This window comes from Gobius niger, assembly GCF_951799975.1.
Source record: "Gobius niger genome assembly, chromosome: 4".
NCBI lineage: Eukaryota > Metazoa > Chordata > Actinopteri > Gobiiformes > Gobiidae > Gobius > Gobius niger.
This window is the reverse complement of record NC_136855.1, coordinates 6981150-6996370: the sequence shown is the minus strand read 5'-3', so window position 1 is coordinate 6996370 and position 15221 is coordinate 6981150. Positions and strand designations below refer to the sequence as shown.

Genomic DNA, 15221 nt, shown 5'->3' with positions numbered 1-15221 from the left:
CTAAAGTCACATGACTTATAGGCATCCAAAGGTGGAGACAATATTCCAAATGATGTGCATGAGTTGGTCAAATGAAAGGACTTTCAGCCATAAGGGGATTGTGACTAGTTTCTGACTCCAACCAATGATCATGGACAACATTTGGACATTTATTTTCAAAACCTTCTCTTTCCCATTGGGTTAAATCAACCATTGCCCTCAAGCTGAAACTGATCTCATGACTTTGTAGTATGTTGTGAACAGAACCAATTTTAAGCACTAAAGTATGTTGTGATGTCACGTGAACACAACCTATTCAAACTACTTTGAAAATATGTCTTCTATAAGATCTCGTGACCCCTGGGTTGAAAACTTGAGTGATGAAGTACTTTTATACAACGGAAACATAAAATGAGCAAAGGCCCAACAAAGCAAAAAAGTATTTTAGTGACAAACAAAGACTCTGAAATCCTTCAAAAAACAGTCCTTAGTTATAGTTCACACTCCCATGCTGCCCTTCTCTCCTGGCAACAGTTTCTCCTTGGCTGAATCTTGCGTTTCCTTCTGCGGCGCTTTCTTCATTTCGAGGCTTTTAACCCAAGTGTAGGCCGACGAACCCCCCAGAACCATGAGATTACTGGTCCACCAAAGCAGACTTTTACTGGAGGCGTTGTACACCACCGCAATCACCGTCTGCGCGCACGCTTTGGCCGTGCCTGACACGTTGTGCGTGAGCGGACTCGTGAATTTGATCTGCAGCCCGGTCACGTAGCCGATGGCGAACCCGAAAACCCCCCCGAGCGTCATCATGCCCCAGAACGCCAGGTCGCCGAGGCGGCTGAAGCTGGCGACGCGGTGGAACTCTCCAAACACGATCATGAGGGGGACGAAGAGCACGCAGGCGTTGACGTTGTTGTAGTAGGACAGTTTCCAGATGTTGCCGTCCACAGCGGGCATGACCTTTTTGGTGTAGATGGCGTTGAGGGAGACGCAGGCGCTGGCCAAGACTCCGTAAACCACCCCGGTCCATGAGAGGGATCCCGCCATGCCCTCCTGGTCAATGCCGAGCCAGAATCCACCTAAGGGTCACAACGAAGAAGGTCAATAAAATGAGACGTTTAACAGATCACGTCCAATGAAAATGACATTACATTCCTTTAGTGATTAACCTCGGCCTGAACCAAGCACATTTTCAAAAGTTTGGCTTTACCCAAATCTAACAGTTTCTTAAAAAGGCAGGGTTTTAGAGGCAGTCGTGGTGAATAGGTCTGAGCTCATTCTACACATTAGGACATTGGTGGAACATGTAGGGCAGGGGTAGGCAAGTTTGTGTCATGGAGGGACGATTTTCTTAATTTCCAAAACGCCAAGAGCCGAAACTCACAAAGCAAAGCCCATTTTTTCAACAAATATACGTTTTGCACAAAATATATGACCTAATGCACTGTTTTGCTGGGAAATGTGAAAATATTGACAGTATTTTTCACATTTTAGAGTAATTTTCATGTATTTGGTGTCTGATTTATGAATAAATGTTTCTTCAAAATTCTCTTTGGGGCCAAAGGTTTTATGCTGGAGGGCCGAATTTGGCCCCCGGGCCTGACATTGCCTACCCCTGATGTAGGGGGATGAAAATATTCTCCAGTTTGACTGTACCCAAATCTAAAAGCAAAAAAGTGGCAAAAGAGCGACAAAAACGTGCCAGAAAAGCAACAATAACACGATAAATATGCAGCAAACACAAACGAATAAAGAGTGATGAACAAGCAACAAAAAAGTGAGGAAAAAGTGATGAAAATATGACAAAACAGTGTGTAAAAAAGTCCAGAACACAACAAAAACACTTCCAAAATGTGACAAAAAGCGGCAAAAGAGCAACAAAAACGTGCTGGAAAAGCAACAATAGTACAACAAAAAAGCTACCAAAAAAATTAAGTGGAAAGCCACGAAAGAGTGACAAAAGTGTGACAAAAATGCGATGAAAAAGTGACAAAAATGTCCCTAGCTTTCAAATGAGCCGTGAATCTGACCTAGGGCTGCTCGATTACTGAAAAAATAGCAATCACGATTATTTTAGTCATAATTGAAATGACGATTATTCAAACGATTATTTGTTGCCCTTGAAAAATTAAGTCTTTATTTTATTTATATATTTATTAATAAAAACACTATGCTGAATATTTTCTGCTTTCTGAACAGTCATAAAAGTGCAAATGATTTCAAGTATGCCTTGATTAAGGAGAGGTCTCTGTTTCACACCTGCCACCTGCTGGCCAACCCTCACACCTGCGCAAGTAAACTGAGCAGCGTGGCCTGATGACATCATCAGTGCTGTTTGTTTTTATGTCAGGCAAAATGCAAAGGGAAAACAATCATATATCAATCATTTTTTTAGATAACGCTAATTTTGTAATCGTTTAGTGTAGTAATCGAAATCAAATTTTGATTAATTGCACAGCCCTAATCTGGCCTATAGGCTGTAAACTCCAGTCGAGAAGCTTTACATTCGGGTAAAGAAAATGGGCTCGGTTAAAAGTTAAAGGCAGGAGGTAAGAGGTTGAAGGCCCTGTCAAAATAATATATTTTTTTACTGACTAGAATAGATTAAAAACATATTTTTTTTAAAGTAGTTAATGAGACACACAGGCTAAATCTCCTGTTTTTTTTTTTTTTGTAGACTAATAAAAATAAACTCAAAATGAAAAGAGGGGACTAAAAACATTCAAACTTCCAGGGACACGAGACCAAAGGAACAGATCAAGTGCTTTATCCATGAGGGAAAATCTCTATAAAGCAGCACAATGCGATCATGTTTGAATACAATTACCGTAAATTCTGGACAATTGAGTGCACCTGAATATAAGCTGTACCAACTATATTCTAAATTGGAAAAGAAAAAGTACATAAATAGGCCGCACTTGTCTCTCTAAGCCGGAGGTGTCTGTTGTAACATGAGCACACATAGCACCGGGACGACGTACGGGCAGCAACACAGCCAAGTGTCCCTCCTCTTTGCCGCTTCATTCTCATCTGCTCCTCGCTCGTTTTTCCACAAACATCGCACTTCCAAATGTCGCTCTTCCCCAGGGCAGCGCTAGCTTGCAAAGTGCAATACAAATCAATGCCATTATCATGAAACTATCACAGTTGCTCTTTAGAAAAAAAAGCATTACTGTAAATTTGCAAACACAGGTGTGGCCGTATCTCATATTGCCTACATTTTGAGACTTGCCAAGTAGATGCCAATAAAACCAGGAAATGGGACAGTGTGAACTTTAGACCGCAGGCTATAAAGCTCCAATTACACTCGAAGGGAATACATTACACGCCAGGTTTACTTTGCAGCGCTCACTGAGGAATTATGGATATCGAGGATGCCAAAAGAACGTTTTCAGACGTGTATTATATTATTATTGGCAGTTTTGATGGGCATTAAAGGTGCTGATGCAACTTTTTATTTTGCGGTCAGAAAATAGCAATGAAGGTCAGATTATTATGTGATGTCCAAAAGTGGCTACGATATTCTAAAGCATGTGAGAGGTGTTTGTCAGCAGAAAGGACAATGATCAGGTTCAAACATCTTCAGGTTTTCCCTTTGGAGATTTCTTTCCAAAAGTAGGTCTCCCCCATAGAGTTGCATTGTGCCCTGCCCTCCATTGTAGAATTCTGGAATGACAACTCAACCTTTAAAGACACAACCTTTTTGTAATGTACATGAAATGGCTTACACTTCTGAAGTTTATGTTTTTGATTTTCTTCAAAAGGTGCTTTATGTAACTTTTTATGTGAAAAAAAAAGTTACTGTATGAGTGGTTAGCATGGTGCCTTTACCTTCCGTCGCGGTGGCCTCTACAACGCTCCAGGATCAATTGTTTTGTAAACAATTGCTCTTGGAACGTCCTAGAGACCACTGTGATGGAAAGTAAAGGCGCCATGCTGCTACTCGTTTGTTTTGGTCGTAACAGACGCACAACGTTCTGCAACTTTCTCTTCCTGGTTTTGTTCCGCTCTCTGGCTCAGTTACGTTCATAAACCAAATGATCCGCTTCAGAGTTCGTTTGAACCAAACTGAGACGCGCAGTTTCAGCCGGACCAGGGTTCGCTTCTGTGACCCGGATCAGAGTCTGTTTGCACATTCACAACATCTCAAATGAACCAGACTATCCGAGCAAATGGGCCAGGGTTCGGATCAAGAGAGGGTTGTGAAGCCGACCTTAGATCCAATGCCAGCTTGAATCTGATATACTGCTTACCTTTGTACACTTTTAATGTTTTTTAATGCCCTGCGGAAACCCTGTTCTAGAGTGTCTCAACACAACATATACCGATTGATTCAAGGAAAGTAAACTTGTTGCTCTTTTGTAGCTTTTTTTTGTTGCTTTATGATGTTTTTGTCTCGTTTTGTGTGGCTATTTTGATAGGTTTTTTTTTTTCCTCAAGAAGCTTTTAGATTTGGGTGAAAGGCAAACTGGAGACACTGTGCTCGGACGTAAATGAATATGAGCCCATACCTAATATGACCCCGCAGCTGAGCAGGGCAGGGACAGACGTGCTTTGTTTGAGGATGACATAGGAGAGCAGCACATTGAAGACGGTGCTCAGGGACCTGCCCACGGTGTAGAAGGCCACGCCGACGTACTTCAGGCACAGGTTGTTGAACGTGATCATGCAGATGAACACCACGGACAGGGGCAGCACCTCCCGGGAGGTCTTGAGGTCAAACTTCTGCAGCGACGGGAAGTCCTCCTCGACGCGGCCCGGGCAGAGCAGGGAGAGCAGCGGGAGCAGCCAGCAGAGCGCCACGGTCACCGCGCACTGGAAGAAAGTGACGAACAGCGGCGCGTCCAGCTCCCGGTTGTCCAGTAAATAATTGTTGAGGAAGACCATGGTGATCGAGACGAACCAGTAGAGAGCCACCACGGCGGCGATCTTTGCGGCGCGTAGCAGGAACGTCTCCCCTCCCCGCGCGTCCGGGTCCATCGCTTCAACGCCGGACAGGGCCATCCTCAGGATCCCAGAGCGCTTCAGCTGGATCCTGTTCATGGCGAGACGGGGACACGGGCATTAAGGGGTGGGGAAAAGACGTCCAAGCCCGTGCACGGCCGGCTAAATGTGCGAGGCAAACACTACATCCATAGCTATCCTGTGACTTCCGCAAAGGACCACAACAACAACCACACTTCCGGTCTGCGCCCCTTCAAAATTAAAGCACTCCACACTTGTTTATAACTTAGACCATTGACTGGTGCTATGTGCTGCACTGTGTGTAGAAGTGATTCGTGATTGTTTCAAATACGATACAATCTTGCGATAGTGGAAAACAGATAGAGCAACGTTTAAGAGTAGTTTAAGAGTAGTTTGGTCACATTATTTGTTACATTTACAAGGGTAATATTCTGAAGTAAATCTTGAATAAAATAAAGAAGTACACTTCCCAAAGCGATTTAGCAACAAAAACTTCCTACGTGTAAAATGTTCATGAAAAATCAGGTTCAAAGTATGTGTAAAATTGCAAATTTGAAATTTAAACAAATTCGATCATTACTACCAGAAAATGCAGCTAAAATATTTCTTCACTGTATGCAAAAAATGTAAACTCCATTCATAAGATTTTGCAAGGACTCTCTCCACCATCCTTCCCATCAGGAAGCTCAAATCCAGTACACGTGGTACAGTTCCCAGAGGCGACTGTGTGGTTCCTTATTCACCTTATTCCGCTCCGCCCACTTTTGCCACTTATTAATTTGTCTCAGCACTCGGTATATATTTCTATGTGGCACTCCCGTTGTACGGATTCTTCCGGTGGAGCGCAAGGCCTGTTCATTTAAACGGAGAACGAGGGAAAATATTCTCCACTCAAATCTGATGTTTAGTAGATTGATTTGTGTAAAATGGCCATTGTTCATTTGCACCAACATGTCAACACAGCACCGTTTCTCAGCGCGGCCAAAAAGCGGCTTTGTGTTCGTGTAGTGACTGATTTTAAGTGGACTTGTCCAGTCCCATGTTAACACATAGGAGAAAAGGGGCGGGCACAATTCATGGCGGCGCCCACGGGAACTTCCGGAATAAGGTGAATAGATGCTCAGCATTTAGTCACAAGTGCTATCAAGTGTATTGTCTTGATCTGTCAGGGACAACAGATGGAAAGTAGCCATTGGCTAATTCTGCCAGATTTACATTTATATGTTCATAATAATGTTCATAATAAAATAAAAATAAATAAGTGTAGTTTTTGTTACATGCATCTTACTCTTTAGAAATAAGTCTTATTTTATGCTTTGTGTTCCATAATTATGTCACCAATGAAAAATAAATTGGATATACAGTAGTGCAAACAGTTTCCCGATTCTCACACGCTACTTTTTTGCAGCTTAAAAATAGGTTACATGCTGACTGCTTCCAACTTTTGTTTCCAGAAATTGCTTCTTTAAATGAGTTCCACCATGAAGTAGAAGTTCAAATCTTGCCTTTAGCCAAAGCTCAGAGCCATGTTGTATTATCAACAAGGAAGTCGAATTATAATAACAGGGTTAACCTGAATTTCCTGGTAGACCTGGGAGAAGGGAAACATGCACAACCATGAGAAATACATGTTAGTATACAAAACACATTGAACAGACTTGTATCTTGCCCAGGTGTTTGAAATGGATTTAAGCCGCTTTTTAATTTATATTTGTGAGTTGAAGCCACATTGGTTTGGCCAATCTAACTGCACTACACTGCATTTCTACAATATTTTTTATGGCGAATTCAAACTTGCTTGATGCAGTTGTTGGCATACATTATCACTATGAACAACAAAGTTAGCCTCAAACACAAAAAGGGTTTTGTAAAATGTACTTTACCTGTCTCCTAAGCTCCAACAAGTCCTTCGTGATTTGCTTCCTGGTGTAGTGTGACTGTCAAACGAACAAAAGACAAGCTTTTATTGTGAAAGGGCAAGGCACAACTGGGAGGGAGTTTGTCTATGTCATGTATTTATTTATTTGAATGTAAGTATTGTTTGTGTGTTTTCATGTTTTATTTTATTTTTTTCATTTAAATTTTAATTACATAAATAAATAGTTCTGTACTGCTTTGTTTGTTTGTACTGCAATGGACAAATGAATAAAGAGGGCACAGAGACCCAATATAAAAACTAAATAGAAAAGTATTTCAAGGTTGAGCACTAAGACAGGCAAAATCCCTCACGGATAGTTAACAGGTTTGTTTAGTTTTGTACTTATTTTCCCTCATGAAATAGACACAATATATTCGTAGCTATTTGGTGCCCTCTGCTGACGAAATAATAATAATAATAAAAAAGAATAGATCTCCCAGCTTTGAAACCAGACGGTAGCAAACGCTTCAAAATGAGCGATAGTTTAATGTAATAATAAATAATGTTAGGTCAAGTACCCAAAGCCATCCTTAAGACAGGGCAGACTGGGACATAATGTTTGAAATGGATGAGGAAGCACCTGCACATCAGACATGCTCAGTTTTACCGCCTGCTTGAAACATTACAGCAAATGGATCTAAATCAATCCATTGAAGCATCAGAAATCCGTCTAAAACAAAAGCTCACTATTTTTGTGTGGTACATGGGAAATCAAAATAGTTTTAGAGAACTCTCTGACAACATCTGTAATATCAGAATTACACAGATGGTGGTTTTAAGACGGAATAACTGTAAATGCAATCATATTTTAATCTCTGTTACATTACCTCTGACAAGAAGGCCAGTTACTTGATCTAAAATGGATGTAACCAACCTGGCATCACCATTCTCACTCTCACAGCGAGACCCCGATCTAGATAATAGGCACTGATCCGCTACAGACTGGAAGAGAGGAGCCATCAGCCACTGTGATCGTGCCTCATCAAGATAGAGTTCATCTCCTGGTCCACATAAACTGTAAATTGAATTTCCACATTAGTAACTTTAAAAACATAAAATGAATACCCTTCACATAAACAGACCAGACATCTTTTGCATTTTACTGCTGGTGCATAGCATTGTGAATGTCAAATATACATTTTCATCACTATTTCAACTAAATGTCGCTTTTAATTACTGTGTAGCCAGCAAGCACAATCCATTTGTCTGTAAATATGCGATCGTTAGCTAAACGATATAGCTAGCCATTAGCCAACTGCTCGAGAAAGTCTCCAACGCTGTCGTCATATTGTGTGATGTCACGTCAGTGAAGTCGGAGTCCTCCAAACAGGTACGAGTAGTTTACAAGTTGTACGAGTTAGAGTGGTGTTCCAAGGCATTTTTCAAGGGGATTCAGCAGCCACCAGTGTTCTGGAACGCACCATATAATTATGTGTTGATTAACCTGAAGGTTTAACAGTAAAATGACAAAGAAATGGTACATTTCCATGTTACAGTGGATTACAGCGAATAAAAAAAAACGGCCTACACAAAAATGTGCAGAGAATTAACTAATTAAATGTCCATAACTAAATGTAAAATCCATAAAATGGAATGGACAAACAAAAAGTACAGTATAGCATATTAACTCAAAATTGCCATACAATATCATGCCCCTTTTATATGCATTTTTTTTTTTTTTCAAATCCAACAAAATGTACCTGTACATCCACTGCTATTGTTGATGGCAAGACTGTTTTTGTATCCACTGTAATGTTGAAATGTACATAATTTAGTCATTTCACCATTTTAGCTTCATGCTGATCAACACAAGATAACTGAGAACTTTGTTTTACATCCGTTTTCTTGCAAGTTTCAGTGTAGTTCAACCTTGATTTCAATTTAAATGTTAACATTTATTTCTGCTCTGGCTCAAAAATGTCAGGCTTCTCCTCATGGCTTGTTGCATGTGGTGGAAGTCAAGATGGATGCTAGAAAGAAGAACGATTTATTTTTGCACTGCCACCGAGTCGCGAACTAGAAAACATTACTCTAGTTATAAATGTGTGATTGAAAATGTATCATCTGCATAATCTTATTGAATAATTATCCCTACTTTGTAAAGAGTAAGTTCATTAATCATTTAGAGTAGGCTTAAATTGTTCTAATGACAGAACTGTAACTCAATTAAATTGTGGCAATTTTTGAGCAACCTTTACTAATCACAACTTACAATGTGAAAATGTATCTACCAATCATTTAAAACAAGTGTGTGACCCAAATAAAACAACAGATTACGAAGTTTGTCACATGCTAATATTTCCACTAAAGAGAGGACAACGCCATGAAAAAGATTGAGTAACTGCCCCAAATCTCACGCAGGGTTGTGCATGTGGAGAAGATGAAGAGCTGAAGGTGTCAGCGGTTTCTCTTGTGTACCATGCATGTGCTAAAACTGGATAGGTCATCCCTTGACCTGACTTTTTAAAAAAAGCTTTGGCTTTGAGATCTTGGCATTCAACATAGTGTTTATCAAGTAAAAAGCTAAATGTATTCTTTCTTGCATACATAACGGTGTTGCACTTTTTACCCCTGTGGAAAAGTTAAAGAGGGGGTATTATGCTTTTTTCAATCACATAGCACCAGTCCATAGCACACTGCAATGATGATGCAACCTTCTGTTGGTCTGTAAATGCAGTAAATTAGAATAACTGCCTTGTACAAAATTGCTTTCTCAAAAGGGCTGTAGCAAATGTCTTGAAATAGGCCTCTGTCTCTTTAAGAACCTCTGACCCTTTCCGACACGCCCCCTCCACACGCTGTCTGTGGCATCAGTGGGGAGGGGGTTCTGCTGAGGAGCAGTGGTTGGTTACTCTGCTCGTGACGATAGGTCGGAATCGTCTCCAGGAGGTGGGGGCATTCCTAGAAGGACTCAGGCATAGCAACCTAAAATGGCTGCCATCAGAGTTTTTTACAGATTACTCAAAAATACGTGAATGTGCCAAGACAACAATTCAGGCATGTTTTTTTTTATGAGGGAATGACATGATAACATGATGTAAAACTTGAAAAAGTTGATTTCCCATAATACCCCCTTTAAGTTTTTAGAACGGTGATCAGATGGGGCCACACAGCGTCCGTGAATCTCTTGTAAAACTGTTCAGTTCAGCCCCTCAGCAATTGTATTTGGCCATATTCAGACGGAGGAGAAAAGTGGAGAAGAGAGAGGAGACAGAGAGTGTGCAGAGGAACACTCTCAAGGGCACGCGGAGGAGCAGGGGAAGACTAACAGAGACGCGCTTTGAGCAGCCAATGAGAGCCCCCTGTTATTTTACAGTCAATAAAAGCTCAATATCAAGCAAAGAGTCAAAAGTAAATCACTGGTTTGTGAAAGAGTGATTGGATAAAGAATTAGGAGTTGGCATGGGTTGCTTATGTTAATGAAAATGTGAATGTATAAGCGAGGGGAATCCATGACCGAGAACAATGTTCAGCCAGGTCAAGAACTGTGGGGATTTTTACGGTGGATGGTAGGGCCACTTGCAAGCCACTTACAAGCCAGTTGCAAGCTGAAGTGGGCGTGGCTCAAGCCAAACCCTGAGTCAGGCTGATGGTTCCCTGCATAAGCACAGCAATCAGGCAGCTATGCCAATCCAAGTCTGGAGATACTTCCAAACTGGACCAGCAAAAGCCAGCAATGGGCAAAATCAGGCCTCATTCTTCTTCTTGTCATGGGTCTAATGGCAGCCGGCAACATTTCAAAGAAGAAGCTTATTTTATTCATTGTAACATATTCAAATCAGCAGCAGATGGCAGTATAGAGCAAAGTTTCAGTTTGAATCAGTTGCTGACACAGGAGGCCAAAAATCTTCATTGGTTCATGAGGCTTCATTTTGCCCATCCCCAACAACAGCAACAACAAAAAAGCAACAACAAAAAAGCAACAACAAAAAAGCAACAACAAAAACAACACAGAGTAACGTAAACAAACAGGCAGTGATGGAGATGTTGACAAACACATAGTGAAGAAAGCAGTAACAAACACACCTGTTTTCACTGACTAATTGCTTTGAACAAATAATCAGGGGAGAGCGCGAACGCAGTCCCCCACTACCAGAAATTGTGCAGTTGAGATTCGAACGTTTGTCGAATTCACCGAGTTGCAGCAAGTCCGGTTGTGCAATGGACAAGCCTCGCCCGGGGCAAACCACCTTGGTGATCATGGTATCACCCCTGCCAGGTAAGTATGCCTTGGCAAGGTCAGAGGCCGGGCCCACTTCTCCAGGGGCACCGATCTGGGTCAGGGTGCTCCCTGGGAGGGTCCTAATCCTACAACTTTTTTATGTAAATGTTGTATTTGATTATGCAATGGCCAAGTTACGTTTTCCATACTGTCACAGTTTTGTTGTTCACATTGGTGCTTCTCCTTTCAATAATGTCTTATTTGAAAGACAGCTTTGGGCAGGATTTGGCCAGTTTTTGGCAAAAATTAACCCCAAAATTTGAATGGATGTTTTGCCAATTCACGGCCCATTTCAGCACATTGCTCTGATTCTCAACAGTCCCATGCTTGGGGGAAATCAAAGATCTTATGGCTAAATCAGAGTAAAGCAGAATGACTGCAAGTTGACATTTGACAACAGGATGGATGCACCATTCCAGGAAGTACTGCAATACCTGGTCGATGCGTGGAGTGGACGGAGCAAGCCCCTGATTCCATCTCCCTGCTCCAAAAATCAATTTAATATATGGTCCCCGGGTAGGGGACGTATCAGATATTAAACTGATAAGAACAGATACTACACTTGATCTTAGCCAAAAGGCCGAGAAGCGATACCCGCCAACTAGCAGGCTAGCCGGGGGGGATGTTCCCGGTGCATCTTAGGCTGATGGTTCCCTGCATAAGCACAGCAATCAGGCAGGGGGTGGGCGGAGCTATGCCAATCCAAGTCTGGAGATACTTCCAAACTGGACCAGCAAAAGCCAGCAATGGGCAAAATCAGGCCTCATTCTTCTTCTTGTCATGGGTCTAATGGCAGCCGGCAACATTTCAAAGAAGAAGCTTATTTTATTCATTGTAACATATTCAAATCAGCAGCAGATGGCAGTATAGAGCAAAGTTTCAGTTTGAATCAGTTGCTGACACAGGAGGCCAAAAATCTTCATTGGTTCATGAGGCTTCATTTTGCCCATCCCCAACAACAGCAACAACAAAAAAGCAACAACAAAAAAGCAACAACAAAAAAGCAACAACAAAAACAACACAGAGTAACGTAAACAAACAGGCAGTGATGGAGATGTTGACAAACACATAGTGAAGAAAGCAGTAACAAACACACCTGTTTTCACTGACTAATTGCTTTGAACAAATAATCAGGGGAGAGCGCGAACGCAGTCCCCCACTACCAGAAATTGTGCAGTTGAGATTCGAACGTTTGTCGAATTCACCGAGTTGCAGCAAGTCCGGTTGTGCAATGGACAAGCCTCGCCCGGGGCAAACCACCTTGGTGATCATGGTATCACCCCTGCCAGGTAAGTATGCCTTGGCAAGGTCAGAGGCCGGGCCCACTTCTCCAGGGGCACCGATCTGGGTCAGGGTGCTCCCTGGGAGGGTCCTAATCCTACAACTTTTTTATGTAAATGTTGTATTTGATTATGCAATGGCCAAGTTACGTTTTCCATACTGTCACAGTTTTGTTGTTCACATTGGTGCTTCTCCTTTCAATAATGTCTTATTTGAAAGACAGCTTTGGGCAGGATTTGGCCAGTTTTTGGCAAAAATTAACCCCAAAATTTGAATGGATGTTTTGCCAATTCACGGCCCATTTCAGCACATTGCTCTGATTCTCAACAGTCCCATGCTTGGGGGAAATCAAAGATCTTATGGCTAAATCAGAGTAAAGCAGAATGACTGCAAGTTGACATTTGACAACAGGATGGATGCACCATTCCAGGAAGTACTGCAATACCTGGTCGATGCGTGGAGTGGACGGAGCAAGCCCCTGATTCCATCTCCCTGCTCCAAAAATCAATTTAATATATGGTCCCCGGGTAGGGGACGTATCAGATATTAAACTGATAAGAACAGATACTACACTTGATCTTAGCCAAAAGGCCGAGAAGCGATACCCGCCAACTAGCAGGCTAGCCGGGGGGGATGTTCCCGGTGCATCTTAGGCTGATGGTTCCCTGCATAAGCACAGCAATCAGGCAGGGGGTGGGCGGAGCTATGCCAATCCAAGTCTGGAGATACTTCCAAACTGGACCAGCAAAAGCCAGCAATGGGCAAAATCAGGCCTCATTCTTCTTCTTGTCATGGGTCTAATGGCAGCCGGCAACATTTCAAAGAAGAAGCTTATTTTATTCATTGTAACATATTCAAATCAGCAGCAGATGGCAGTATAGAGCAAAGTTTCAGTTTGAATCAGTTGCTGACACAGGAGGCCAAAAATCTTCATTGGTTCATGAGGCTTCATTTTGCCCATCCCCAACAACAGCAACAACAAAAAAGCAACAACAAAAAAGCAACAACAAAAAAGCAACAACAAAAACAACACAGAGTAACGTAAACAAACAGGCAGTGATGGAGATGTTGACAAACACATAGTGAAGAAAGCAGTAACAAACACACCTGTTTTCACTGACTAATTGCTTTGAACAAATAATCAGGGGAGAGCGCGAACGCAGTCCCCCACTACCAGAAATTGTGCAGTTGAGATTCGAACGTTTGTCGAATTCACCGAGTTGCAGCAAGTCCGGTTGTGCAATGGACAAGCCTCGCCCGGGGCAAACCACCTTGGTGATCATGGTATCACCCCTGCCAGGTAAGTATGCCTTGGCAAGGTCAGAGGCCGGGCCCACTTCTCCAGGGGCACCGATCTGGGTCAGGGTGCTCCCTGGGAGGGTCCTAATCCTACAACTTTTTTATGTAAATGTTGTATTTGATTATGCAATGGCCAAGTTACGTTTTCCATACTGTCACAGTTTTGTTGTTCACATTGGTGCTTCTCCTTTCAATAATGTCTTATTTGAAAGACAGCTTTGGGCAGGATTTGGCCAGTTTTTGGCAAAAATTAACCCCAAAATTTGAATGGATGTTTTGCCAATTCACGGCCCATTTCAGCACATTGCTCTGATTCTCAACAGTCCCATGCTTGGGGGAAATCAAAGATCTTATGGCTAAATCAGAGTAAAGCAGAATGACTGCAAGTTGACATTTGACAACAGGATGGATGCACCATTCCAGGAAGTACTGCAATACCTGGTCGATGCGTGGAGTGGACGGAGCAAGCCCCTGATTCCATCTCCCTGCTCCAAAAATCAATTTAATATATGGTCCCCGGGTAGGGGACGTATCAGATATTAAACTGATAAGAACAGATACTACACTTGATCTTAGCCAAAAGGCCGAGAAGCGATACCCGCCAACTAGCAGGCTAGCCGGGGGGGATGTTCCCGGTGCATCTTAGGCTGATGGTTCCCTGCATAAGCACAGCAATCAGGCAGGGGGTGGGCGGAGCTATGCCAATCCAAGTCTGGAGATACTTCCAAACTGGACCAGCAAAAGCCAGCAATGGGCAAAATCAGGCCTCATTCTTCTTCTTGTCATGGGTCTAATGGCAGCCGGCAACATTTCAAAGAAGAAGCTTATTTTATTCATTGTAACATATTCAAATCAGCAGCAGATGGCAGTATAGAGCAAAGTTTCAGTTTGAATCAGTTGCTGACACAGGAGGCCAAAAATCTTCATTGGTTCATGAGGCTTCATTTTGCCCATCCCCAACAACAGCAACAACAAAAAAGCAACAACAAAAAAGCAACAACAAAAAAGCAACAACAAAAACAACACAGAGTAACGTAAACAAACAGGCAGTGATGGAGATGTTGACAAACACATAGTGAAGAAAGCAGTAACAAACACACCTGTTTTCACTGACTAATTGCTTTGAACAAATAATCAGGGGAGAGCGCGAACGCAGTCCCCCACTACCAGAAATTGTGCAGTTGAGATTCGAACGTTTGTCGAATTCACCGAGTTGCAGCAAGTCCGGTTGTGCAATGGACAAGCCTCGCCCGGGGCAAACCACCTTGGTGATCATGGTATCACCCCTGCCAGGTAAGTATGCCTTGGCAAGGTCAGAGGCCGGGCCCACTTCTCCAGGGGCACCGATCTGGGTCAGGGTGCTCCCTGGGAGGGTCCTAATCCTACAACTTTTTTATGTAAATGTTGTATTTGATTATGCAATGGCCAAGTTACGTTTTCCATACTGTCACAGTTTTGTTGTTCACATTGGTGCTTCTCCTTTCAATAATGTCTTATTTGAAAGACAGCTTTGGGCAGGATTTGGCCAGTTTTTGGCAAAAATTAACCCCAAAATTT

At 42.3% G+C, this 15221-nt stretch overlaps 1 protein-coding gene across 1 annotated transcript; it reads right to left on the bottom strand.

Annotated features, from left to right (window-relative positions):
• Nucleotides 1–266: 266 nt before the first annotated feature.
• On the bottom strand, nucleotides 267–5201 carry slc35c1 (solute carrier family 35 member C1). The gene is made up of 2 exons (XM_079554922.1): nucleotides 4491–5201; nucleotides 267–1058 (listed from the first exon to the last, which is right to left on the bottom strand). Exons 1-2 carry the CDS (start codon nucleotides 5020–5022, stop codon nucleotides 478–480), a joined length of 1113 nt encoding a protein of 370 aa, XP_079411048.1. The 5' UTR covers nucleotides 5023–5201; the 3' UTR covers nucleotides 267–477.
• Between the last annotated feature and the right edge of the window lie 10020 nt (nucleotides 5202–15221).

Excerpts from the sequence above, each read along its gene's own strand:
- slc35c1 (XM_079554922.1), bottom strand. The coding sequence starts at position 5,022 with ATGAACAGGATCCAGCTGAAGCGCTCTGGGATCCTGAGGATGGCCCTG. Across the intron at positions 1,059-4,490 it reads CAGCTGCGGGGTCATATTAG|GTGGATTCTGGCTCGGCATT; the intron begins GTATGGGCTCAT and ends TGTGACCCTTAG.